Source organism: Sphaerodactylus townsendi, linkage group LG04 (assembly GCF_021028975.2).
Source record: "Sphaerodactylus townsendi isolate TG3544 linkage group LG04, MPM_Stown_v2.3, whole genome shotgun sequence".
NCBI lineage: Eukaryota > Metazoa > Chordata > Lepidosauria > Squamata > Sphaerodactylidae > Sphaerodactylus > Sphaerodactylus townsendi.
The window spans coordinates 87,067,790-87,095,490 of record NC_059428.1 but is presented as its reverse complement, the minus strand read 5'-3'; the positions used below and the strand labels follow the sequence as shown (position 1 = coordinate 87,095,490).

Genomic DNA, 27,701 nt, shown 5'->3' with positions numbered 1-27,701 from the left:
TACAGTCAGATTGGTTTGGGCTAAGAATTGGAAACTTAATTAATGCCCAACTTGTTCAGAATGGCAAATAAAAGTTATGGAAATAGTGCGCGCAGTGAAAATATGTGATATGACACAACTTAAAGGGATCATGGAATTTCAAAAGGAATGGCAAACTTGGTTTAACAATATACAGACTGTTTTGATATAGACTTCAATCTATATATAGTAGAAGAGTCAATTGGAAGCAATCTGTCCCGAAGTATTGTATTTGCGATCTTGAGTATTGATATTAATGGGTCCTTTATCTTATTTTTCTTTTTTTTAAATAAATTATCAAGATGTTATAGTTTTTGTTTTCTTATAAATGTATTCTTATTACATTTTTTATTCTCCCAGTAAAAGAATTTAAAAAACCCCCATATATTGATTCCATTGAAATGAAATGCACATATTCCATTGAAATGAAATGCACATACAGCCCGGAAACCACACAGAATCCCAGAAATGCACATAATTTAAGTACATTAACTTACAATATAATTGAGCAGTATGATCCCAATAACAAACCAGAAAAAGAAAGGGCTGCTGGGAAGTGTAATCGGCCATCCAGGAGGGCCCAGATTCCAGCTCCTCCTGGAAGGGCAAGGTCTACACTTTCCAGCAGCCCTTGCTGTAGGGAGCCATACTCCCCTCCCCCTGCCACAGCATGCTTTTCCCTGGCAGCAGTGAGCCTTGAAAAGGGGAGAAAGTCTGGAGGAAGCCACACTACCCTCTTTGCCGCACAGTACGCTTCTCCATACCAGGACTAGGTTCCTGCGGTAGACTCTGAAGAACTTTCTGCTTGGGAACATGGGACAAACTCTGTAAAGCCACAGCTGAGCCAGAAGAGACCATTTGCAAAGTTAGTGGAGCCTTTGTGGGTGAGGGGGGATTTATGAAAGGAGAGCCTGTTCGCAAAGTTATGGGAACCTGTCTGTGAATGGGGGGGGGGGGATAGAGGGGAATCTGAGAAAGGAGAATCCATTTGCAAAGTTAGGGAAGTGTGTGTGTGTGGGGGTATCTGAGAAACGAGAACCTATTTGTAAAGTTAGGGATATGTTTACTACTAAACTCTGAAACTTGTGCTCATCTTTTGGCACGACTCCTTTAAGAAAATTCTGTTCCACAAAAACAATCAATTATGAAAAAAATGACTGAAAAAGATAGTTTCAAACCAGAAAGCTCATCTAAATGGAATGTAGCTTCTCTTTCTCTAAAACCAGCAGCAGCTTTGGGTGCATGCTATGTTGATTGATAAAGGTAATCTGTTTTTGCAGCCAACAGAAAACTGCGGCTGTTGTTCCTCTCTAGAAGAGTTAAAGGAAAAAGTGATGGACTTCTAAAGTGCTCCAGCATACAGAGAAAACAAGATTTTGTTTATCAAACTAAAATGCTGTAAACAGGCAATTTACATACACTACCTGGTTATTTTTCATAACAAGGAATGCCATCCATTAGAATTCTTAGAGTACAGTGTTTGGGGGTTTGTTTGTTTTGCTTTGCACTCCTCAATATGTTTTGATGTAAAAATGGAAGGAACATGGATTAAGGAACTATGAAGTCCATTGACTTGTATTTCGCAGCACCATCATGCCATCAAAATAAACTGAGATGTATTACCTTCATCAGTTCAAGCACATGTAATACATACTACTTAAATTAATTTAAATGTGTTTCAGGAGGTTTAAGAAGCCATGCCATTCTTCCTTCACATAATGCAATGTTTTCACATGCTTTTGGACTCTAAAAACAGAAATATTTTAAAGGATTATCTATTTGAAGCTACAATTAGCTATCTAGTAGTCTTTGATGCCTCACTGGCTTGGCTTACTTTTTTTTTTTAAGAGACATTTCTGTTTTTACAAAGGAAGTAGTGAAAATGACTATCCAAAGAGATTAAATTTATGCCAGTGTGAACAACAAATCAGACATCCACACTGGCACTAGGCCTGCTGCACTATTTGGAGATTTGGGGAACAAATAGTAAAACTGGTGTCACATACTTTACACTGCCTCTTTAAGGTTGTTTTAAAAAATACATTAACAAGAGTAGAATGTTTAATCCATAGATTAAACTCTACATAACATGCATGACAAGTTGCAAAACAATTCCATCTTTGACAAACTACCTTTGATAAACTACCTTTAAGAAAAGTCCAACACGGCACCCTTGCCCTTTTATGACAGAATCCCCTGCTAGCGGTAGAAGGCACCAAAAAAAGAAAAGAAAAAGAAAACCTGTACAGCACTAGTGCCCATTGTGGAGCCTGTAAGTATCATGGTGCCTGCCAAGCATTTTCAGAAAACAGGCAGAGCCAAATAAGGCTTTTTAATACAGACAGGGGCTTTATGTAAACTTTATGAAAACTATTTCACTTGTGCAAACAGATATTCTAAAAACACTGTGGGCAAGAATATTTTAAAACAATATTTTTTAAAGTGTCTTATTAAACAGAGCTTCTGCATGAAATGGTGAAGAGTTACTACCAGAATGAGGTGCATAACTTCATTTCTTAATATTTGGGGTCTGCTCTGCCTCCTAAGGCAGCCATGTTGTTGTTGAACCCACCACCAAAGATGCCTATAAGCTGGATAAGCTTTGAGACTTCTGCTGTAGGAGCATAAGAAAGGGATCCCCGCCAACGCACTTCTGATGGCACAAAAGAATCACAAGGTTAATATTTTATTAGCCAGTTCTTCCTCACTGTACAGTTTCTCATAGAAAAACACATTGAATCCAGAAATAGCGGCCCCAGGCTCACCGGGGGTCGCCATTGCGGAGGTGGGAAAGCTCAATGGGCAGCCCATCGGTCGAAGGATCGACGCGGTGTTCGGATGCTAGCCTGTCCTCGCGAGCACAAGTTGAAACACAGTCACGTGCAGGGGGAAAGGGGTGTGCTCACCTTATAAGGCGGCACGCGGGCTTGCCTCGATCTCTTCCAACGGCTGAGGCAACAGCAGCACCCACCCTCCCCGCCCTATTGTAGGAACGGTTCAATTTGCACAGTTGATGTCTGTTTTGTGTTTCAGTTGTTGTTAATGTATTTTATTGTCGCAGCCTGGAGGGTTAGGGCGAGGGATCACATCCTTTGGGGAGGAAATCTAGCTTGGGAGCTGGATTTCTCTGCGGTTGGGGGCCTCTGTAAGAGGCTTCGTGTCGGGTGGGTCTCATGGCACAAGCCATGGAGGCTATGCAATCGAGCCCGCTACCCCAGCAGGGGATGGGTGTCACGAATAGGGCTTGCGCCCAGGTGGCACCCGCTAGCTCCCTGTCTCATGCCCTAATAGGGATTGGGGATGGTTTTGCTGGCCCAAGGCTCTGAAGTGATCCCTTCTGCTCGCCCTAGCTTCTCATCATAATAAAACAGGCTGTGGCCCAATTTTATTCCACAAGTGGTGTTGGTGTGATTTTTGGAGCCCAAGAGCAAGCTCTTCCCATCCGCCCGCAATTATATTTCAACTTCATTCTAAAGAACTGTTCCTAAACTCAGAATAGGTCTACATAATTAGAACTTAAATTATAGGTAATAGGCAGTACAGCTCTTAATGAAATCTATGAAATCTATTGGAAGCAATCTCCAATCCATTCAATTTGTGCTCAACCACACAAGACATATTTCCAGCCCTGAACTCACAATGTTAAGTAAAGTTTGTTTATATAGTTCTGCAGTCATGTTACCTCCCCATAACAAATAAGCCCATTAGGACAGAAACTCATAACTGATGCCCCTTCCTGAGCCCACTGGGATCCTAGGTTCTACGCCATCAGGTATACAGAGGGACTTCATCATGGGCCAAACTATGGATTGCAGTGAAGACAATAAAATTTCATTTCCCAATGAGACAGTCAGGTCTATGATGTGAGAAACTAGCACACCTTAATCAAGAGAGTGTATAAGATCTCTCCATATTCAGGATAAAATGAATTGTTGATGTTTACAACACTTTGCATCCCTTCACCTTCAAAATCACTCTTAACAATATAGACCTCTTTAGTAATCTAATCAAGTCCTTCATCAACAGTGCAACTTCATCTTCTGTTCTTTAAGAATCCCCCAGGAAGAAACCTAAATTAACAAAACAAGCTTCCACTTACCTGTAACTGTTGTTCATTGACGTTTTCTGTGCAGACACACATGGGACTGCATTTGCACAGGACTACCGATTGGAAAAAAAATTCTTCCTAGCCTTAGCAACAGAGGAGGGAGCCCTCACAACTGGAAGGAGCATAATGGTCCCTTCCTGGTCAAACCATCATGTTTTTGGCAGGGCACAACTCCTCTACCCTCAGTCCCTGATTGCTGCTGTAAGCTCAAAAGTTTTTGAAACACTTAGGGCTGCAAGATGTTGATGATGTTGTTGATGTTGTTGTTGATGATAGTGTCGATGATATTGTTGATGATGATGTTGTTGATATCGATGATGTTGCTGTTGTTGTTGCTGCTGCTGCTGTTGTTGGATTTATATCCCCCTTTCTCTACTGTAAAGAGACTCACTATTAGCCCAAGGTAACCCAGCTGGTGTGTGCTTGAGTGTACAGGATAATCTGAATTCCCCAGATAAGCCTCCACAGCTCAAGAGACAGAGCAGGGAATCAAACCCAGTTCCTCCAGATCAGAGTATACCTGATCTTAACCACTATGCCACTGCTGCTCCACTGCTAATAGGAGAGGAGAGTTCACAGCAGGGCAGGAGGGAGGGAATGTGTATCTGCACTGAAGATCTCAATGAACAACAGTTGCAGGTAAGTGAAACCCTGTTTTCATCTTTGGTCTTCAGTGCAGCCCAATATGGAAATTTAAGCAACTTCACTTAGTGGAGGTGAGGCATTCCTCGCTATTGAAACAACAACTGAAAGACAGCTCTACCAACTCTCTTCTAGACTGCAGATCTTCCAACAGCTCTACCAGCTTCTCTTCTGAACTGCATAATGATGGATGAATGTTTTCTCAGATATCCAAATGGTAGCTCTCCTTAGTAAACACCGCGGGTCCCACACATCAGCAAGGCCACACTCTAGACCTGATCTTTGTGGCGGGTGTGCATGTGGGCTTATCCTCTATTGATAGAGTGCCGTGGTCTGACCACTACGTCCTTAAGGCCCGGATAGATGCTGCCATGCCCCCCTGTCTAGGCGATGGGCATATTTTAGCCCGCCCGCAGAGACTACTGGACCCAGAGAGGTTCCAGGAAGCTCTGCAGGAGACCCCACCCACCGGCGGCACCCTTGATGAGCTGGTAGAGGGCTGGGATAACAGGCTCTCTGAAGCCATTGAGGCTGTCGCGCCAAAGCGCCCTCTCCGCTCCCGCACCAGACTGGCTCCTTGGTATACTGAGGAGCTGCGACGGATGAAGCAGGAACTGAGACGGCTGGAGCGTGCGTGGCGGCAGACCCTTGACGAGGAGACAAGACACTCGTATCGGACGTTTATGAGATCCTACGAGGGTGCCGTGAAGGCTGCAAAGAGGGTATTTTTTGCTTCCTCTTTAGCAGAAGCTAGCTCGCGTCCAGCACAATTGTTTAGGGTGATCCGGTCATTGACGACCTCAGCTATGGGTCCCAAATTAGAGAAATTGGCTGTAAGCTGTGAGACATTTGCGAGCTACTTCACGGACAAAGTGTTGGCTCTTCGCCAAACCCTACCCGCGACAGTTGATACAGTAAGTGAACTAGAGGCCCCTTGGCCGTCTTTGGGTCCTCGTCTGGACCACTTCGACCGACTTGACCCATCAGATGTTGACAGAACACTGGCAGCTGTATGGTCTACCACATGTTCTTTTGACCCGTGCCCTTCCTGGCTGGTGAAAGCCAGCGGGGAGGTGCTTCGGAGCCACCTGTTGGATATTATCAACAGCTCTCTTGAGCAAGGAGCTTTCCCGGGTCGGCTTAAAGAGGCAGTGGTCCGCCCGCTCCTGAAAAGACCGCTGTTAGATCCTGAGGATCCGGCCAATTACCGCCCAGTTTCTAATCTACCATTCCTGGGCAAGGTAATTGAGCGAGCGGTGGCAGAGCAGCTCCAGCGATTTCTGGATGAAGCACACGTGTTGGATCCCTTCCAGTCCGGTTTCCGTGCTGGCCATGGGATCGAGACGGTGCTGGTTGCCGTTGTGGACGAACTCCGGCTTCACTTGGACAGAGGTGGGTCGGCGCTGCTGGTGTTGTTGGATCTCACCGCAGCGTTCGATGTGGTAGATCACGACCTTTTGGTCCACCGCCTCGCTGATATCGGGGTCTGCGGGTCAGCCTTGGATTGGCTGGCCTCATTTCTCCGAGACCGGGGACTGCAGGTGACATCGGGGGGTGAGAACTCCAGGCGTTACCCCATTGAATGTGGGGTGCCGCGAGCGATCCTCTCCCCGATGCTTTTAATATCTACATGCGCTCTGGCAAGTTTAGTCCGGAGTTTCGGGCTGCGGTGCTATCAGTACACCGATGACACCCAGCTCGTGTTCACGATGGAGGGCAGCCCGTCTGCGGCCCCTGGAGCTCTCCAGTGCTGTTTAGAAGCCGTAGCTGGGTGGTTGAGAGCAAGTCGGTTGAAGCTAAACCCTGCAAAGACGGAGGTCCTGTGGTTGGGACGAGGGGAGAGACCGGTGGACTTTTGCTTGCCGTCGCTAAACGGCGAGGTCTTACATCTAACCTCGACTGTTAAGAGCTTGGGCGTGGCTTTGGACCCGACATTATCAATGGAGGGCCAGGTCACTCAAACTGCCCGAACCGCTTTTTACCATCTGCGACAGGCGAGACAATTAGCCCCATATCTGTCCCGTTCTGACCTGGCCACAGTGATCCATGCAACGGTCACCTCTAGGCTGGATTATTGTAACGCGTTCTACGCTGGCCTGCCTCTGTCGGTGATCCGGAAATTGAAACTCGTTCAACATGCGGCAGCCAGACTACTTACAGGAACAGCTAGTTGGGACCGGATTACTCCGGTCCTATACCATCTACACTGGCTGCCCATCGAGTTCCGGGCCATCTTCAAAGTGCTGGTCTTGACCTTTAAGGCCATTAGCGGCATTGGGCCTACATATCTGAGGGATCGCATCTCCCCGTACTGCCCTACTAGGGCCCTCCGCTCTACAGAGGAGCGGTTGCTGGAAATCCCTGGCCCAAAAAAGATCCGGCTGGCCTCAACAAGTGCCATGGCTTTTACTGCTCTGACCTCTAACTGGTGGAACAGGCTCCCTAAGGAGACCAGGGCCCTGCGGGACCTTCAGAGTTTCCGCAGGGCCTGTAAAACGGACCTGTTCTGCCAGGCTTTTGGCCAGCCGGGATGACCATCTGACCCCCATACCATCTTGGTCTCCCGTGGGCGGGAATGGGGTTGGGATAAGTCGCCATCTGTAAATTGTAAATTTTAAACTGTTTAAATTCTATTAATTTAAAGTTGTTATAGATTGTTTTATATTTGTATTATTATGTTGATGTACACCGCCCTGAGCCCTTCGGGGGAGGGCGGTTTAAAAATGAAATAAATAAATAAATAAATAAATAAATAAATAAATGACTCCTAGGGAAACCCTCCAATAGAAGGCAGCTGAAGATCATTGTGCCCATGTTGAATGAACTGGCTAGTTATAATTGAGAAGATGATAAACTCTATTGGTTTATTTATTGAGTCCTTTCGATCCTGTTCTGCTTCTGATGTTTACAGAAGTATGAAACACAGATTTTTGGAAAATGATGTTCAAAACCTTATTTGTGCTGCCTCTTGGGGCACTTTCACACATGCAGAATAATGCTCTTTCCATTCACTTTCACAATTGTTTGCAAGTGGATTTTTCTATTTCGCACAGTAAAATCCAGGTGCAAAATGCATTGAAAGTGGTTTGAAAGTGTATTATTCTACATGTGCAAAAGTGCTCTTAGACATGCTCCCTGTTGAGTCTGGGAATCCCAAGCACACCAGGCCATGTAGTTGAATATCTATCCATTTTACAAAATCCAAGGCAACACAGAGCTAATGCTTTAACTCGCTTTAATGCTATGCCATATGCCCTACTGTCTGCAACATTCAAGAGAGTACCATATGCAGAAATAATCTGTCCTTGTAATTCAGGAACTATTGAAAACAGTACAACATATTTTATTTTTCTGCTCATTCTATGCTGAGATTTGAGCCAAGTTCTTAACTCTTATTCTTGTACAGAAAGCCGACTCTTTCGTTGCAGTTTTGATATTCTTTTTATTAAATAGCCCTACTGCAGACCTGTGTAAGAAGGCAGCTAGTTTCCTATAGGATGCTATAAACCTTCCTGTTGTTAGGAATAAGTGTTAATTTTAGGTATTGTAAAAATACATATGTATTTTTATAATTTTGTTTTCTATTCTGTTTTCTATTACTTTTTAATGTTAATCAACTGTGTCTCCTTTTAATTATTATAATGGATTATATTTTTGATGCCTATATATGTAAAGTGCTCCCTTTGAACTGTCAAGAAACTTCAAAATGCAGGTGCCTGGTTATGGCCAGGGGTTGGTTACAAGAATCATTATGTCCCTGGATGCCCACCTACTTCTAGGCATAATTCAAAGTACAGGTTCTAACCTTGAGGCCTTTGGCAGCTTGGAGCCAAAGTACCTGAAAGACCATCTCTATCCATATTTCTACAAACCCTACTTCCTTTGGTCCCACCTTTAGAAGGTGAAAGGGGGGCCACCACATATGGGGTATTCATCTTTGGAATGCCCACTTTATTGATGTTTACCTGATACCAACAATGATGTCTTTTAGGTACCAGGCCAAAATATTTTCTTTTTACCAAGCTTTTAATAGAGAAGTTTTATGTTTTATGGTCCGCTTTGGTCTCTGGTCTGTTTTATGAGCATCTTTCTGCTGTTTTATGTTCCTGGGCTATTTTAATAGCTTTGTTTGGGGTTTTTTATGTTGATAATTTATGATGACTTATGGTGTTTTTACTTGCAAGCTGCCTCAAGGAAAGGTTTGGACAAAGAGCATAATATTCCAATAATAGAGTTCCCATAACTCTAAAAAACCCTGAATTTTTACAAATCATTCACATTGGGCAGACATTTAATGCTTACACTGTGGGTCATCCCCTGGAGAGTGATAGGTCCTCAGGGGATGAGCAGAGCCAGGCTGGGAACCAACAAGGGCTGGTCTTGAAGCACCCAGGGTCCCTGCAGGCCCTATAGGGTGAACAACAGGCAGATGAGGATTCAGAACCAGAAATACCTCCAGAAACAGGCTGTGAATCCTGCCTTGCTCCAGCTGCAGAGAGTCATACACCTAGCTCACCTGAGCCCACATGTCAACAGAGGCAGCAATGTAGTGAGCTTTTGAAAATTAATCGAGAAGTATGTGCCTGCTAGCTCAAAGAAGGCACCTTCTGCAGCAGAAAAAAATCCGAGTCTTCACAGGATGAAGCCTATCATGCTGGAAGATCCTATATTAAACAGGTTCACAGAGTGTACCAGCCTGGATGCAACAACACATGTGACTGCTGTAATGCTTCCCCTGACTTGTTGATTCTGTACATTCTGACCCTCAGACCAGACTTCTGATACTGAAACTGCTTGACAGACTCTCGTACTAGATTCGGCTCCCTGCTGTAACTCGATACCTCTGCCTGGCAGTCCAGCCTAGGACAGCTCATTTCTGCATAGTTCTTGTGCTAGCAAGACAGAATATTATTAAAAATCAGTTATTGGTTGTCATTTACCCACTTATGGCAGGAGATCTCCAGGTAACTGTAGCCCTTTCTTGATGATGCTCAGCTGATTGACAGGCAGAAACTGATACCAAAGGGGGGCAACAATGTCCTGGGGACAAAAATTAAAAAGAAAAATAAGGCCTCAGAAGTTGTGAGCACAGAGTTTCTGGCAGTGACAAGGATAGTTATAGCAATCACCAGAAACTCTGTAGTAAGGACTTCCTAAAAGGCCTTATTTCCCTTTTTAATTTTTCTTGCAGGATGCTGCCCACTCCCCAACCCTCCCACCATTTGCCAGTCACCGAGAAGGTCCTGGACTTTGCTGCCACCATTTTAGAATGCTGGAATAACATTCTCACTACAGGAATGAGGCAATGTATGGACCTCTCTTTACCCCTTTCAAACCTGCATCTTTTCCACCCTTGTCCTTTACTGTCACTTTTCCTCTCTTTCACTTCCTCCTAGTCACTCATGCTTCCAAGCCTGGCTTTTCCCTTCCCCCATCTCTGGGGAACAGAGTGAGGGACAAGTATTTGGAAGACCCAGGTTCAAATCTGCACTTTTGTCACGGAAGTTCACTGGATCACCTTGGTCCAGTCGCATTCTGTCAGACTAACTTACCTTACAGGGTTGTTGTGAGGATAAAATGGAGAAGAGGGGAATGATTAATCCATTTTGGGTTTCTACTGGGGAAAATAGCAGGTTATAAGTGAAATAAATAAATAAAACTAGCTTAAAAGGATAGCTTCCACTAGGAATTGTTGCTGTTTATTTGTTGCTTTTTTATCTATGAGGATATTATCCAAATCTTTGCAGTCCATATTGCTTCTTTTGAGAAGCGTTCCTTTGTTGCTGTACCTGATCATCTGTGCCCCTTCCGCACAGGCAAAATAATGCGTTTTCAAACCACTTTCACAACTGTTTGCAAGTGGATTTTGCTATTCCGCACTGCTTCAAAGAGCACTGAAAGCAGTTTGAAAGTGCATTATTCTGCAAGTGCGGAATGAGCCTATGTTAAAGGGCAAACTGAGTTCAAGTCAACATTTCCTGCACTACACTCAGTCTCCCACCTTCACTCTTTCACCTGAAATATAATCACTCAAGAGTGTACCTGTATTTCAGAAGAGAAAATCACACATTATGGCAAACCTGATGCAAAGGACAATTGTCTTGATCTTTGGTCTCATGTCTTTTAGTTCTGAAACAGTTAAGTATATGAGAACCTGTGTAGTGTAGTACAGTTTTGATTCTGGGAGCAGTTACAAGATAAGGTTTTTAGGATAAGAAATTGTTTGTGCTTGCTTTGAATGCTGGTTTGTCTTACATACTAAATGTTCAAATGTTTTCTGAGAGAAAGAGGCCTAAAAATAAAAACAACAAACAATGTGTACGTGCACAAGTGGATGCTTCTCTGCTTGGAGTACTTCTATTGCTCTCTTTCAAAAGACCCCACTGGGAATTGAACAGTTTGTTAGTATGGTTCGATTCCCAACAAATATGATAGTTAGTATTATGATCTAGTGATAGCTGTGGAAAAACACCTTTGTAATTTCATTTAAGGCATAACGTCTTATGTATATACGATCAAGCACAAGAAAAAATCTTTTAAGGCACAACTCCTCACATATGTAAGATTGTTTCTTGGGGTCAATAATTATAAACAAGCACAAATAGCAACTGAATGACAAGTATCACGAGGTTTTTTTATTACTTGAAGAAATTTCTAGCATTCCAGCATTTTACTGCTTAACCTGATATGGGTTTTGTTTACAAATGCTTCCTTGAGTTGATTGTATAATCAGTTAACATAGACTAGCAGTTTTTACTGCCTGTTTCAAATCAGAACTAGCCACATCCCACCTAAAGTACTATTCATGTTCATGATTTCTTGCTTACTTAAGAGAGTTTTTCCAACATCTAATTATCAAATTCTTTCAAGTGCTTGAAATTACAAGCCAAACTTTACGTTTTGATCAGTATTTCTCACTTTCTGGGGTACTTTTAAAAAGTGTGTGTGTGTGGTGGCCAGGTGGGCAGGCAGCTTAGAAACATTAGAAGTAATCTCCAGCAAAACCTGTAGTTGGCTCAAGGGTACCAAAATTCATATTGCAGTATCCTATAACTAATCATTTTCCATCAGCCATGACAATTCATTCTTTCAGAAGCCATATATGCTTTTAATTTAGAAATTGGATAGTTATCGTAGAGACAATGTATGTATGAATATGAGGAATGAAATCAAAGATTGCATCTTAAAAAGGCTAGCATCTGTGTCAATCCTACAATACCAATCAAGATCCAAAACTTGCAGAGATTTAATGTAGGAGAGTATCAAATAATCAAACTAAACACTAATTGTTCAGGTTTAAGAACCACATTTTCTTGATTTTTAAGTATGTTCAGATGACAGGCCCAATTTTCTTTGAAGACAGACATTGCGCTGATCAACCATGGGCCTGGCCAAACATCTCTATCTTACAGGCCGTGTTGAACTGTACCACATCTCAAAGGACCCTGATCTCAGATGACAGAGAGTTCTACCAGACTGGGGCTGGTCTTGGTTGAGCCCAGCCAGATATCTTTTGGGCCAGGACTTCCAAGATGTTACTTCCAGGGGTGGTATTGGGAGATGCAGTCCCATAGGTACAAGGGCCCCAGACCAGTCAAGGCTTTAAAGGTTAACACCAAATCCTTGAACTTGATCTGGAATTCAACTGGTAAGTAGTGCAGCTGGCCAAGCACAAGTAAGCTATTGAAATGTGGACTCAACAATGCTACTATTAGATGGGTGTCTAATTGGTTGACTGACCGAACTCAAAGGGTGCTCATCAATGGCTCATCTTCATCCTGGAGAGAAGTGACTAATGAGATGCCACAGGATTTTGTCCTGGGCTCAGGGCTATTCAATATTTTTATCAACGACTTGGATGATGGAATAGAGGGCATGCTAATCAAATTTACAGATGACACCAAAATAGGAGGGGTAGCTGATACCCCAGAGGACAGAGTCAGAATTTAAAATGACCTGGACAGATTAGAGAGCTGAGCCAAACCAAACAAAATGAATTTCAACAGATATAAATGTAAGATACTACACTTAGGCAGAAAAAATGAAATGAACAGATATAGGATAGGTGACACATGGCTTGACAACACTACATGCGAAAGGGATCTGGGAATCTTAGTGGATCAAAACTGAATATGAGTCAGCAGTGTGATGCTAATTAGAAAGCTAATGCGATTCTGGACTGCATCAATAGGAGACTGTATCAATAGGAGTTTTTTTCAATTAAAACATAATTCATAGAGGTTCTCAGAGCTCATTTACATTCCATTTTTCTCAATCAAAAAATTAAAAATCTTGTTGAACGAACAGAATAAATTACAGTGCATTTTTACCCTGTGGTTTTTTGTTCAGGTTGTCACTCCTTCCATTGGCCCTTCATTTAATTTCCCTTAGAAAATGGCAAATGCCTCTTCCCCCTTTTTAGCCTGATTTGACAACCCAAGACAGATGAGTTGCTAAAAAACATAGTTTAGTTCAAATGGGCATCTACTTCTTTAAGCAAAGGAGAAAACAAATCAGATCACAGTATCATTGAACTCAGGGGACATTCCAGTTCAGAAATTTGATCCAGTCCAGCTCTCACACGTATTACAAGCAATTTAGAGATGCAAAATAATATGTCTTCAAGTGATGCATATATAATGAAAGACTTCACACCTTAATCACAATATTCACTCTTGGTATGTGATTTGATGTCTGGAAATGTATGATACAACAGTTTTTCTCTTACATGCTGATTGGCTGATGTGGATATGAAAACTCTTTAAATATGTGCCTAAAAGGACTCCCTAACAGACTACAGCTGCAAGATCCAAATATATATCAAGAATACATCCAAAAGGTAAACATGTTCATTTTTTTCAATAGTATATTTATAATGCTTCATTATCAGCTAACATTCTCTAAACAGACAACTAAATAAAAGCTTCTTTGCAATGTAAACATTACTGACAATGCTGGTTTTCATGGGTTTTTAGTATCCCAAAGTAGCTGGACTAGCCTCAACATTTATTCAGAGTACAGTTGTCCACTGATTCTTAGTCGAACAACTATCTTGTATCAACAAATCATTTTAGTAAGTAAGCTTTGGAAAAATTCCAAGATGTGTTTCTGGATAGTCTCTGTTTCATCGGAGTTTACTATTTAATTAATTTCTTTTTGCTTAAAGATTATTTTCAATATCTTTTTTTACCTAAGTGGGCTTTTAGTGTTGCAAAAATACAGATGGACATCTATTTAAACTGCATCCTGCCTACAACAGCATCCTGTGTTGTTAGAAGGAAAGCTATTGCAGAACATCCAATTCAAGCAATCTGTTCATCAGATTTTGTAGAGATAGGCAAGTGTTTGCCTTCACTAATTAAGTACAAATTAAGAAACTGTCCCAGTGCATAATTATACATTAATCATACTGTATATTAAACAATTGTGTACTGTCCCAGCATTTAATTATTTATACATTTAATGAATTATTTATACATATTAATTAATTATACATTAAACATAATGTACATTAGTTGGAGTTGAATTTATATCCCCCCTTTCTCTCCTATAGGAGACTCAAAGGGGCTTACAAACCCTTCCCCCCTCACAACAAACATCATGTGAGGTAGGTGGGGCTGAGAGAGCTTAGGAGAACTGTGACTAGCCCAAGGTCTAGCTCAGAAGAACTGTGACTAGCCCAAGGTCACCCAGCTGGCATGTGTCAAAGTGTACAGGCTAATCTGAATTCCTCAGATAAGCCTCCACAGCTCAGGCAGCAGAGCGGGGAATCAAACCCAGTTCTTCCAGATTAGAGCACACCTGCTCTTAACCACTACCCCACTGCTGTCCCAGTACACAATTATATATTAAGCATAGCCTAATGCTGATAACCCATCCTTCCATCCATGTGCCAATAAACAAAGATATTAATAAAACACAGCTACAGTGGATTGATCCATAACAACCATTTGTTGTTGTTTATCAAGTCACAGCTGTTTTAAGGTTTTCAAGGCAAGAGACATTCAGAGGTCGTTTGCCATTGTCGGCGTCGTGACCCTGGTAGTCCTCAGAGGTCTCCCATCCAAATAATAGCCAGGGTTGACCCTGCTTAGCATCTGAGATCTGATTAATTCGGCTAAGTCACAACATAAAATTCCAGGCAAATAAAATGGATGACATTGTTGGGATGACCATAATTTATATTAATACAAATATTACTAATGATTTTTACTATGCTAATAATAATTTAATTAGTGCAGTACAGTACAGTCAAAACCACCATCAATTTCAGAGGGGACACGATGCATAAAACTTTCTCCTACTTGGAAGACTCGCAGAATTTAATTTTGACTGAATCTCACATGACCCATTAACATTCTGAAGGGATAGAATGACTCATCTTCCATTTCAAAAGTTGACGTAACATAAAACAGATGGGATATATCAGTATTAGTGATCTATGTTTGTATTCATGAATTTTACCTATCCTGAACATGGAAACCCTTTCTTTTACATTGTAGGACCTGTGTCTGTTTTTTTAAAAAAGATGAAGAGCTGGACTTTGCTTACCTGCTTCCTCAGTGCTGTATTTTCTGTTCCAGTAAGTTTCAGCAATTTGAAATAATTCAGTTAAAAGAACTGACACTTAATGGCATGATACAAGGTTTAACACAACACTTTTATGTTGGTTATTGTAATACTCCTGTTTCGTTACCATTGAATAAATATTCTACAAGATTCCAGCAGGTCTTCTATTTTTTGCATTACAAACTGGTTGCCAGGAGCATGCAAATGGGTATTAAGTTAACATATTCTACTACATAGTTCCAAAGACTTAAGAATAAGAAGAATGTGATGTTAACCCCATCCACGTAGCATATTAGACAAGATGGCTTGCCATTGCCTGCCTCTACACAGCAATCCTAGTCTTCCTTGGTGGTTTCCCATCGAGGTACAGATGATGGCTGACCTACTTAGCTACCAACCTCCAATGAAACTGAACTAAGCTGAGCTATGTGGGCTGCTTTCTCTTCCATTTGAATAAGCCTGAAATTATGTTCCTGAAACCTTCAGGAACAACACAGTTAATGTGGAACTCTGCAGATCTAGTCAGGGAAAAGAAATGAGAATTGTTGTCACATTTTAAGTGCCCTTAACATTGGACACACAGTCCTGTAAGATCCTAAACAAGTTTTGTCTTTCAAAAGATGTAAAAAGTAAACTAAACATTGCATATTCTGAAATACAACTACCTCAGTCAGTTTACAGTACCAAAAACACAGTATATAATATGGAGGAAAATTATTAAATGTAGCTAATTTTATACCTGGAATTCAAATATTTTTCCCCATAGGTACCCCATGGACATCCTGGCTATATCAATTTCAGTTATGAGGTATAGTCTCTTCATTTATATGCTTCTCTAATATTTTGTCACATACAGAGTCTACTGTTTCTATAACACTACTATCAGCATTGGTGAATGTGGGAATTTAGATGACAGAATTAAGTACAGAATATGCTGCTTTAACTCAGCTCTAATATCAGAAAATAAATAAATACTAAATTACTTTGCATTAATACAACTGTGTTTACATCCACTAACATTGCTACAACAGGTTTATAGTCAATCTGCTTTTTAAAATAAGATAATTAGGTGAAATTAAATGCATAATCACATAACACTATTTTTGTTCAAATTACGTGAAAAGTCAGACAGCTGCAAACTGATTAATAGCCCCTTCCAGTGGGGGAAGCACCTGGTCATATCAGCACAGTGCCTCCAAGCACAGGTGTAGCTACCATGGGAACATCCAGGGACAAGTGCCCTGGGCGCCACCTTGTGGTGGGCGCAAAAATTGCAGGTTCGTTTGTGGCTTTCTGTATTTTTTACTGTTTTTTCCAATTTTGGCCTGCAGGGGGTGAAGCTTTTAAGCTAGTGGCACCAGAATTTCAGGCTATCGTCAGGTGACTCTCCTGATGATACCAGCCAAGTTTGGTGAAGTTTGGTTCAGAGGGTCCAAATCTATGGACCCCCAAAGGGGGTGACCCCATCCTCCATTGTTTTCAATGGGAGCTAATAGTAGATGGGGCTATCATTTTGAGGGTCCATAACTTTGGACTCTGAATCAAACTTCACTAAACGTAGGTGGTATCATCAGGATAGTCTCCTGCTGATACCACCCAGGTTTGGTGAAGGTTGGTTCAGGGGGTCCAAAGTTATGGACTCCCAAAAGGGGTGATCCATCTCCCATTGTTTCCAATGGGAGCTAATGGTAGATGGGGCTACCCTTTTGAAGGTCCATAACTTTGGACCCCCTGAACCAAACTTCACTAAACCTGGGTTGTATAATAAGGATAGTCTCCTAAAGGTAGCCTAAAATTTTGGTACTGTTTGCTTAAACATTGCTCTTCTGACAGGCACCCTCAAATTTTCCCTGGGTTCTCTCTTTAAATCCACTCCCTTTGAGTGGATTTAAAGGGAGAATCTGGGCTCCCTAAATTAAAAAAAAACATTGAAAGTATTGTTGAAGGCTTTCAAAACCAGATTTAACTGCTTGTTTTGGGTTTTACAGGCTGTGCAGCTGTGGTCTGGTAGATCTTGTTCCTAACGTTTCACCTGCATCTGTGGCTGGCATCTTCAGAGGTGTATCACAGAGAGAAGTCTGTTATAAGAGAAGTCTGGACACAGTGTACCACAGACTTCTCTCTGTGATACACCTCTGAAGATACCAGTCACAGATGCAGGTCAAACATTAGGAACAAGATCTACCAGACCACAGCCATGCAGCCCAGAAAACCCACAACAACCAACATTGACAATGATGCTGTTTGGGGTGGATGGGTGGGAAATCTACCCTGAAACAGCATCACTTTCAATGTTGTTTAAACTAGAGAGCCCAGAGTCTCTCTTTAAGGTGGATTTAAAAGGAGAATCTGGGCTTTCTAGTTTAAACAACATTAAAAGCTGTTTCAGGGTGGATTCCCCCCTTCAAAAAATAGAATCACTTTCAATGTTGTTTAAACTAGGGAGCCCTGGATGTGTTCAGATTTGTGTGTTGGGGCATGTTCTATAATGTGATGGTGACTTTGAAATGACCTGGTGCAAAAAAATGTTGTTTGGTCGTGGTGGGGGAGGAATGCTGCCCATATGCGGGGCCCCCCCCGCAAAACTCAGATTTTGTCCCGGGCTCCATTTTCCCTAGCTACGCCACTGCCTCCAAGTAGGCTTCCCAGTGGTGTGGGGAGCTGAAAATGCAAAAAAGTCACCCTGCATCCAGGAAACCCCCATTGGCTTAATGGATTTTAGAGCATGCTGGCTTACCACACCCCTGGACAGCCTCCAACTATGCCGGCAACGGCAGCAGGGGCACAAGGATGCTGGTGCAGAGTCCAGTGCCAGTCCTACTATCAGAAAGGGCTGTGGTGGCCACCCGCCAGTGATTTGCCCCTCTGCCAGGGCAAGTGCCCTAGGATGGCAAATCTGCCAGTGCGCCCCAAGCCACTCCCACCGGTGGATTCACACACCCCTCCCTGTGGATGGGGCTGTAAATATACCATAAAGCAATGTATCTCTACTTGAAAAAAGTAGCTTAAACAGATTTTTAAGGAAACAATAATTTTACATGAGGGATCAAAGAAAAATGATAACACTGTTTCTTAAAACAATACATTGCAAGATTGATATGCAACCTGACATGCCAGTTATATATTTATCAAGGACACAGGATATATCAGGAATGGAATGTTTACAAATGCTCTTGGCAGTAATGTAAATTTTTCCAGATTTTTTTCTGGATTTTTTTTAGATTCAAATAAATAATTTAAATGTTGTTAGCAAAATGTAAATAATGTTAGCAAAATGAGGCAGATACATGATGTACAAGGCTGGACCATGAACAAGAACTGGGGTTTATGTTCATGTATCATATCCCATATTTAGCCCAGTTAACATGATTGATGTGTAGGACAATAGTTCTGGGAACTATAGATTTTTTTGTTGTGCTGTCAATTTGCATCTGACTTATGAGTAGCCTATAGGTTTTCAAGTTAAGAAACATTCTGAGGTGGTTTGCCATTGCCTGCCTCCACATCAGGCTACCTTGGGCTATCCAGGTCAGGGGGCAGCTATACAGAGAGAGTATATTTACACATGTGGAATGGAAAATTTGCAGCAGAAAAATATAATATTGGAAAATTTTCCATCCTGGATTACTGGTCCTTTGCACAACCACTTAAATAGTCTTGCAATGACATTATGTTAAACACTACTACCACACTTCTCACAGACCAATTAATTTTAATATGTATTACATGGTATGCATTTTCTATCTCTTCCAAGGTAATGACACCTTTAAAATGGTACCAGAGCCTCATTGGACACCAGGTATGCCTTATATGGACACTGCCACTTGCAAGAATTTTACTTACAATCCGACAAATACATATGCCATTATTTACTGGTACAATTAAAAGAAGCTATGATTGCTTAAAACATACTTAACTCAGCTACTCTGCCAACTAGATTTCAAAGAAATAAGTATGTATAACTTATAACAAGTTCAGTGAATGCTGGAAGGTCTGTAGAAAAACTATGGAGTATATACAAAGATGATACGCATATTCCTCTTGTCTAAAATCTATGTAATTACATGACTATGTAGAGATAATCTTAAGGGAATCAATGGAACACAATACAGAATTGCTATTTTGTGCAAGGTGATAGATAGTACTAAGCATGACAGATTAAATATCTCAATATGAATCAAATTAAAAATGTATATAGAACATTAGGAAAAACAAGCTTTTTTTCAGTGTATCAGAAGAAACAGAAGTAATGTAGTGTTACAAAAATAACTTGAGTTTAGTATGCAAATTCAGCAGTATTAACTTAGGCCCTTCCACACACGCAGTATAATACACTTTCAATCCTCTTCCAATACACTTTGCAGCTGGATTTTACTGTGCGGAATAGCAAAATCCACTTGCAAACAATTGTGAAAGTGGATTGAAAGTGCATTCTTCTGCATGTGCGGAAGGAGCCATAGTGCTGCCACACTGCCAACCCCCAATATTTTATGGTTCCAACTTTGTGAAAAGAATAGTTGCAGTGACCAAACAGTGAATTCAGTTTCCTGGTCTTGTCCTTTAAGCAATATCAGGGTACACCCATGGCTGAACTAGCTTAATCTGGAAGCAGACCCTTCATTTTCTCACAAAATCTATGCCACCATGTTGATGGATCACTGCTTTTCCCAGCCATGGGCAAAACAGCACTATGGTAATGTGAATACTGACACACTTGTTAGTATAATAAATATAAGGATGGCACAGAAGCAGAAGGAGTCAGTGGAAGGCTTGAGTCTATACACCACAGACAGAGCCAAACCTTGCATCCTTCCACATACAGCATGGAAAGTTGTGGAATAATCCTCCATTGAGTCCAGTTTCACTTTTGCTAGATTTTTAGGGAATGTGTATAATTAGTATGTATTAAAAAGATATCTAACTGATTTTCATCCCCTCTAACAGTACCCACGTTTTGGATACGAACCTATGGGAGGATGGATGCAGCACCATGCAGGGCCAATGATGCATCATCACTCTCCTTATCAAGGCTTCTACCGTGCAGTGCCCAACCATCACTCACACTTGCCACCACCTCTGAACACACCAATGCAACCAGCAGGGCACAGCCCTTTTGGTCAAATGCCTGGACAAAACACAATGCCACACTACCAGCCAGGAGTACCAGTTCAAAACCCACTTCCACCACATGTAGGAGACCATCCTGTGCACCACCACCAACCTGGCAATCCAAACCAGCCAATGCAACCTGGCAATCCAAGCCAGCCAATGTACCCTGTGCACCCAGTGCAGCCACTGCCACCTGTGATACATGATGCTCCTCTTGAACCATGGCCAGGAACAGACAAGACCAAGCAAGAAGAAGTGGTAACTAAGCAATATTATGATAATTTTACATGGTAGCCCTCTGATATGTACAATAAAATCTATTGGCTCAGTTCACACATGATGCATGACCACGGTTTATTTTAACAATGGTTAATTTGTGAAATCAAGATTCAGTTCATAAAATTATTCGAACCTTTAGTTTGCCTGAACACCTGCTTGCTGCAGAATTACTATTCTGCTAATAGCTTGGAAGGGTATTACCGGGGAATAAACACAGGATATCTGTATTTGTATTGTGTGAGGAAAAAAAAGGGGCCACTGCTCATATCTGTTGCACTGATTTCTACTAATTTTCCTCTCAGACCTTAAAGCCCTCCAAAAAGGTGCCGGTACTCGGTACCAGTGAGTACTGCCACAAAAAGCACCCTGGTTAAGACTGTGTTAATAAAACAACTTCATATGCTGGTTTTACAAGCCACAATTAGTGAAGTAGACTGCAATTGATCACATTAAACTATGTTTTTGAATGATGTCTGAATTGAGCTGTTCTGTTATATATTTAGCTCTTCTGACTTTACATCAAAGGACTAGGGAAAGGAGGGGGTGGGAATGCCCATGTGCTAGCTAACTGAAAAATTATGCCTTTTGTCATCCAAAATAAAATTGAATAGACTTTTTTCTTTCCATAAAAATAATTTAAAAAGTTTCTGACCTGTTAGAAACTTGCAGTGTTGCTGGGCAAGAACATCTATAGATGCAGAAAATGGACAATGAGCTGATTTAATAAGAAACTATTTTTATGGTGACTATTTTTATCACGTCAAATTAGTAGCAGGGCAAAATCTGCCTCCAAAAGGAATGTTCATCCTTTCCAAACTCCTAAACTAATCTGTCTTGAATCATTGCAAATTATGGGTAATGAGCCAAATTGTAGAAACAGTACTATTTTGATTTATTGTGCAAGGATATATCTGTTCATATTTCTGAAGAAAATAATGCCCCCAGCTTTGTTTAGATAACTGAAATTGCACACTGCAGCAGAAACAGTGCTGAAAGGCCTGCCTCTGTATAAATATGTCATCATCAGCATAACCTTTGTAACCTGTTAAACTACCTATCAAGTTTAAAGTATTCATATTATCTCACTTTGGAAAATACCACTGGAACTTAGAATAATGTGTACATACTTCAGCAACAATGAATGGTCATTTTAGCTATACCCTCAAGATTCTTCGCTTTCAAAAATTAAATAAAATGTGTTTTTTATTACTCTAAAGCTATTTCTTATTTCATAGAATTTTTTTTCAAAAGCAATCTAGGCTATTACAGTAATATTTCTGTAAAGAGTTCTGTTTTTAATATTATTTTCTCTCGTTTCAGGATTAAAGGAAGAGGAAATCGGAATAATGCACAAGTATGTTAGGCATTTTCACTTGTTTCAAGAAACTATCATTGTCTTTCAGTTGACAATGCAGATCTTCATTAAGCAAAAAATTTTAGAGAAAACTTTAGCTTGAAAGCAAATAAATGCAGAAGTAGCGTACAATAAAATGTGTTTTAAATCAATATGTGCAGTTTGGAGTTATTAACTGTGTATATTAAACAAACAGGGTATCCAGGCCTGGTTTGAAAACCAGCAGGAGATTGGAGAAAACAGTGAAAAAAATGTTGTGTGATGTCAACCTCTTCTAGGTATCAATGAAAACTATAGTTTTAGCTTTGAATTTTGGCAATTCCTTGAGAGGCAAGACATTACTTGGGGGGGAGGGGTTAGAAGTGATGTCGAAGCATAAGCTAAATGGCCATTGGTAAAAATTTTATTCCCACTGCTGTGAGTATTGGTAGTGGAAAACGGGAGCTTGGGGTCGGGGATTCTCTACTGTCTCCAGTGACCTGGTAATCCTTAAGGGAGAAGGTGCTTAAAAAAATAAACCCACTTTCCTAATTGTCCATAATTATTTCTTACTGACTGTACAACACGTTATTTTTCCCTACCAGCCAGCAACAAGGTTAAAAACAATGTGGTACAGTGGTTAAGAGCAGACTCTAGTCTGGAGAACTGAGTTTGATTCACCATTCCTCTAAATGAATGGTGGACTCTAATCTGGTGGACCAGGCTTGTTTCCCCACTCCTGCACATAAAGCCTGCTAAGTGATCTTGGGCTAGTCACAGTTCTCTCAGAACTCCCACTACCCCGCAAGGTGCCTGTTGTGGGGAGAGGTAGGGAAAGAGTTTATAAGACACTTTGAGACATCTTATGGTTGAGAAAAGTGAGGTATGAATCCAAACTCTTCTCTTCTTCATCAACTTACTTCAACTGTGGCAAGAACTAATTAAGTCTATGAAAGAATGAGTATCAAGCTGTGAAATTTTATTCTACAAACCTATGAGTTATGAGACAGATTTTACAGCCATATGTTCCATATAGTCTTAAAATATATATTTTTAAGCATGAAGTGTGCAACTGGTATAAGTTGAAGCAAGCAATAAAATGATTTTTTCAACGTTTGTATTTAAAAAACATTATTTTTATTTAAATGTATACATTTAATTACTACACATCATTTTCAAGATTAGGTTCCCCCCCCCCTCTCTTTTTTTTGTAAAACGATACTGCATTACATCTGAGAATTGGAGGGAAAAAACATGAAGAAGAGTCAGGAAGCAACAACTGATTTCAATCCAGGAATCGTCCCTTTGCCAATGGAAAAAAACACTTTCTGTTTCCAAAGGGTTTAAAATCTGACACGGCTCCCCCATCTTCACCAAGTCATCATGACATACAGCTGGCAAGGGATTATAAGGGGAAAAAAGCAGTTTAAAAAACTTTTTCTCTGATACAGTTTAACTGTTCTTAATTTTTAAAAAACCATCTGGCATTCAGTCTTTTTGAACCTGCAATTCACATTTTAAATTAATATGAATCTTACTTTTCAGATGTGTCCTTTCTCGCTCTATAAAAGGATGCTCAAAAAAGAAAGCAGCACGGGTGGTAGTTATAAAACCCACCCCATAGACCAGTGGTGGCGAGCCTTTGGCACTCCAGATATTATGGACTACAACTGCCATCAGCCCCTGCCAGTATGGCCAATTGACCAATTGGCCATGCTGGCAGTGGCTGATGGGAATTGTAGTCCATAACATCTGGAGTGCCAAAGGTTCGCCACCACAACCATAGACTATATAATCATGCTCTAAATAACACATAGCCTAAGGTAAAGTATCGTATATACTTGTGTATAAGTCGACCCGCATATAAGTGTAGAGCCATTCCTAAGTGCTTTACTCACAAATGCACTGGTTTGAAAACTTTTATTGACTCGCCTGTGATAAGTCAATATGTGAGGTGGGAGAAATGCAGCAGCTGCTGGTAAATTTCAAAAATAAAAATAGATGCCAATAAAATTACATCAATTGAGGCATCAGTAGGTTAAATGTTTTTGAATATTTATTTAAAAAAAACAGTAAACTGGCTCTGTAAGTGGAAAAGAGGGTCAACAAGAACAATATGGTACATCAACAATAACTCTTAGAAAGTACAAAAAACCTTTAGCTCAACCAACACCAGCAACCAAGCTAAACCATAAGAGTTAAAATCCTTCAAAGCTGGATTCCTCATCATCATCTGTATGTCCAAATGTAACCCAACTTAGATTTTAAGAGGAATATTATCAGAAATGAAAAATCTACTATTAGATTCCATTGTAAACAATGGGGGATGGGGCATCCCACTTTGGGGGTCAATAACTTTGGATCCCCTGACCCAAACTTCACCAAACCTGGCTGGTATCATAAAGAGACTCTCATGATGAGACCAGCCAGGTTTGGTGAAGTTTGGTTCAGAGGGTCCAAAGTTATGGACCCTCAAAAGGGTAGCCCCATCTACTAATAGCTCCCATTGAAAACAATGGGGAGTGGGGGCACCTAACTTTGGACCCCCAGAACCAAACTTTACCAAACTTGGCTGGTATCATCAGGAGTGTCTTCTGAGGGTATCCTGAAATTTTAGTGCCACTAGCATAAAAACTGCACCCCCTGCTGGCCAGAAAAGTAAAAACACAAAAAATTTTAATGACCCGCATATAAGTCGAGGGGAGCTTTTTCAGCATTAAAAATGTGCTGAAAAATTCGACTTATACATGAGTATATACGGTATAACATTTCAACCCAATTGAAGATGAATGGTTGAGATCAGATTGTAAATAAAAATCAAGTTACATATCCCATCTGTCATTTTCTTTAAAACATTTGTATGCTTTTATATGGCTATGGAACTGCTATTAAAATCTGTTCTTATATTTTACAAAACACAAACACACACACTAGGGCTTGGCTAAATAACTGTGGGGTAAAGGGGGTTAGTGTTACCTCACCTAAGCAAGATTCCTCAGTGATGTCCACACACTTGGAGAGGGGGGGGGGGGAATTGATGGAAGGAGGAGACTGATGGAACAATTGAACACTGAAGTTTTTTACCATTTTCCCTACAGCATTAAGAGTTTCCTCCCAAAACCTAAATCTAAAGCCAACAGCTTCTAGCAATCCTGCTCTTCCCATCTTTATTGGTATTCCTCATGTAACATCAAAGAAAAGAAGCAGAATTCTGATATCACTTTTCTGGAAAAAAGAAAAAGAAAATCCCTGTTTTGACAACCATGATTTAACAAGCTACTGTTCCACCTCTAATATTTGTTTCATAAGCAGGGTGCTTAAAATGCAGTGGCAACTCCAGTTAATTTCAGGCGATATCAATAGGCTATCAGTTTGTTTTCAAGCCCGGCTACAGGACCACAACACACTTTGTTATCCTGGCTGATGATGTAGCATGCAATCCAACTGTTGACCTTTCAGTGGCTTTCAGTACCACCTACTGGTGCTGGGATAACTGCAGTATGATGGGTCCTCTTCTACCTGTTAGGTAGGTTCCAGATGGTGGTAATGGATAATCACTAATGACTGGCATCTCCTCTGGCAATTTGATGCAAGGGCAACAGAGTTCCATCTCAGGTAACTTTAACTTTACACAGCTGTACTTGGTTACATGGAAACAAGTGACCACCTGCTTGAGGAGAAACTGTTTTAATCGAGGCAGAGATATTGCCACGTGCTCTGCTTTGTGAATTAAGTCTGCCAATGGAAAGTATAGTTTCTTTGACATTGTGAGATAGTCTGGGTTTGCACTATTATGCCAAGAGTGAGTTAAAAGTGCTCCGGGCATTGTAAAAGAAAAGGGCCAAAACAACTTGGATGAGGGAGGGGGAGGGAGGGGTTGCAATCTTGTTAGAGTAATTTGAAGAAAATATGTTTTAGACTGTGGAATATTTTTGAAAGAAATATACTAAAGAATTGCACAAGTGCAGCCACAGGAAATTATGTGACAGTTTATTTCAATAGTTATACTCATTTGGAAATAGCTCTTCGTGTACATTGCCAGTCACAGCCCCATCCAGGGGAATTTCCCTATTCTATCCACAGGAAACACATTGTATGAGGACACAATCTGTAAGTAAATATATATTTAAAAGAACTACACTAAATGGATGTGTTATTCTTAACAATATCCTGCATTAGGCAAATAATAATTCTGTGCTGGCTGAAGAATAACTAAAAAGCATTGGAGACCAAATGCTCTCTGAAAAAATGAACTCTCTCCTGAGCTAATATTTACATATCTAAATCCCACATGTGCCCCTTGTCTGCGGATACTTAAATCCACAGATTGGGGGGGCATACTTCCCACCACAGGTTTTTCTGCAGACTTGGGGGACGTGTCTATGGAAAAATCTGTATAAAGTATTGCTTGTGCATGTACAGAAAATACATCCCCTAAGAGCAGCTTGGGATCTATAGTGGCTGGCACAGGGATCCATGCTGGGCTCAGCTGCTGCATCCTGGAACTGTGGGAATCCATGATGATGTCTGAGAGTTGGCAGCAGAAGCCTGGGAGCGCAGTGGAGCCTGGTGTGTGTGTGTGTGTGTGTGTGTGTGTGTGTGTGTGTGTGTGTGTGTGTGTGTGAGTGAGTGAGTGAGTGAGTGAGTGAGTGAGTGAGTGAGTGAGTGAGTGAGTGAGTGAGTGAGTGAGTGGGAAAGAGAGAGAGATCATCCAGAAGTTGGCAGCAGCCCCCCCCCCCCTGATTGCAGTACAATAAGCAATGGGAGGGGAGGGAGAGATAGCTATCCCCGTCACAATAATTTTGCTGGCCACAATAGTTTTGACAGCCCTCACTTGTGTCCACTATTTACCACAAAATGGTAATCAAACTGGCCATATATTGTCAAAGGCTTTCACGGCCTGAATCACTGGGGTGCTGTGTGGTTTCCCGGCTGTATGCCCGTGTTCTAGCAGCATTCTCTCCTGACGTTAGATCCTCTGAAAATTGCCAGCCACAAATGCAGGCGGAACGTCAGAAGAGAATGCTGCTAGAACATGGCCATACAGCCCAGAAACCACACAGCATCCCACTGGCCATATAGTTCATGTTGTTGCATAATCACAACTTCTTCAAGAGGTTAATAGTGCCATCTTGAACAGAGTGACACTCTTCTAAATCCACTGAAGTAAACAGGCTTGGAAGGCTATTAATACTGCTTAGTACTACATTGTAAAAGTTCCAGAGTCAAGTAAGTATTAAATTCTGGAACTTTTACAGTGTGTTCTCTTGGAGGAAAGACCAGAGAGAAAATTTATAGCGTTTCTGTAATATTTATTTTATTCAAATTTACAGGCAGAGTTCATGTGGATACAAGAAGGAATGCCTATAAGGTAGCACAGGGAGAGAGGTTTTTTTTTACATTCAATAAGTGCTTCCAGACAAACAACAGTGATGGCTGTTGGTCTCTGTCTCTCTGAAATCTAAATATATTCCCAAAAATCTCTTTAAAAGCCTACAAAATATCTCCAATCTCTGTATAGAAAGGATTCTTCCTTTAAAAAATTTTTTTTATTCTTCCTCATGGTGCCAGTCAGACACCAAATGAGATTCCAAGAGATTCTAGTGATTACACTGTCTGGTCGCTACAGTAAAAGTTTCTCTC

The 27,701-nt window shown here is 41.0% G+C and overlaps 2 protein-coding genes across 2 annotated transcripts in view; one reads left to right on the top strand and one right to left on the bottom strand.

Moving 5' to 3' along the window:
• Positions 1 to 27,701, bottom strand: part of ARHGAP6 (Rho GTPase activating protein 6) — a 269,026-nt gene that overhangs the window by 79,773 nt on the left and 161,552 nt on the right. The window lies entirely within an intron of this gene.
• AMELX (amelogenin X-linked) lies at positions 13,394 to 22,231 on the top strand. The gene is made up of 6 exons (XM_048493368.1): positions 13,394 to 13,607; positions 15,271 to 15,350; positions 16,104 to 16,145; positions 19,092 to 19,136; positions 20,282 to 20,704; positions 22,046 to 22,231. The coding sequence occupies exons 2-6, from the start codon at positions 15,297 to 15,299 to the stop codon at positions 22,049 to 22,051; spliced, it is 570 nt and encodes a 189-aa protein (XP_048349325.1). The 5' UTR covers positions 13,394 to 13,607; positions 15,271 to 15,296; the 3' UTR covers positions 22,052 to 22,231.

What these genes read in the sequence shown, in the direction of transcription:
- AMELX (XM_048493368.1), top strand. Translation starts at nt 15,297, where the DNA reads ATGAAGAGCTGGACTTTGCTTACCTGCTTCCTCAGTGCTGTATTTTCT. An exon ending in ATATCAATTTCAGTTATGAG is followed by an intron (nt 16,146 to 19,091) that starts GTATAGTCTCTT and finishes ATCTCTTCCAAG; the next exon opens with GTAATGACACCTTTAAAATG. An exon ending in AGAGCCTCATTGGACACCAG is followed by an intron (nt 19,137 to 20,281) that starts GTATGCCTTATA and finishes CCCCTCTAACAG; the next exon opens with TACCCACGTTTTGGATACGA.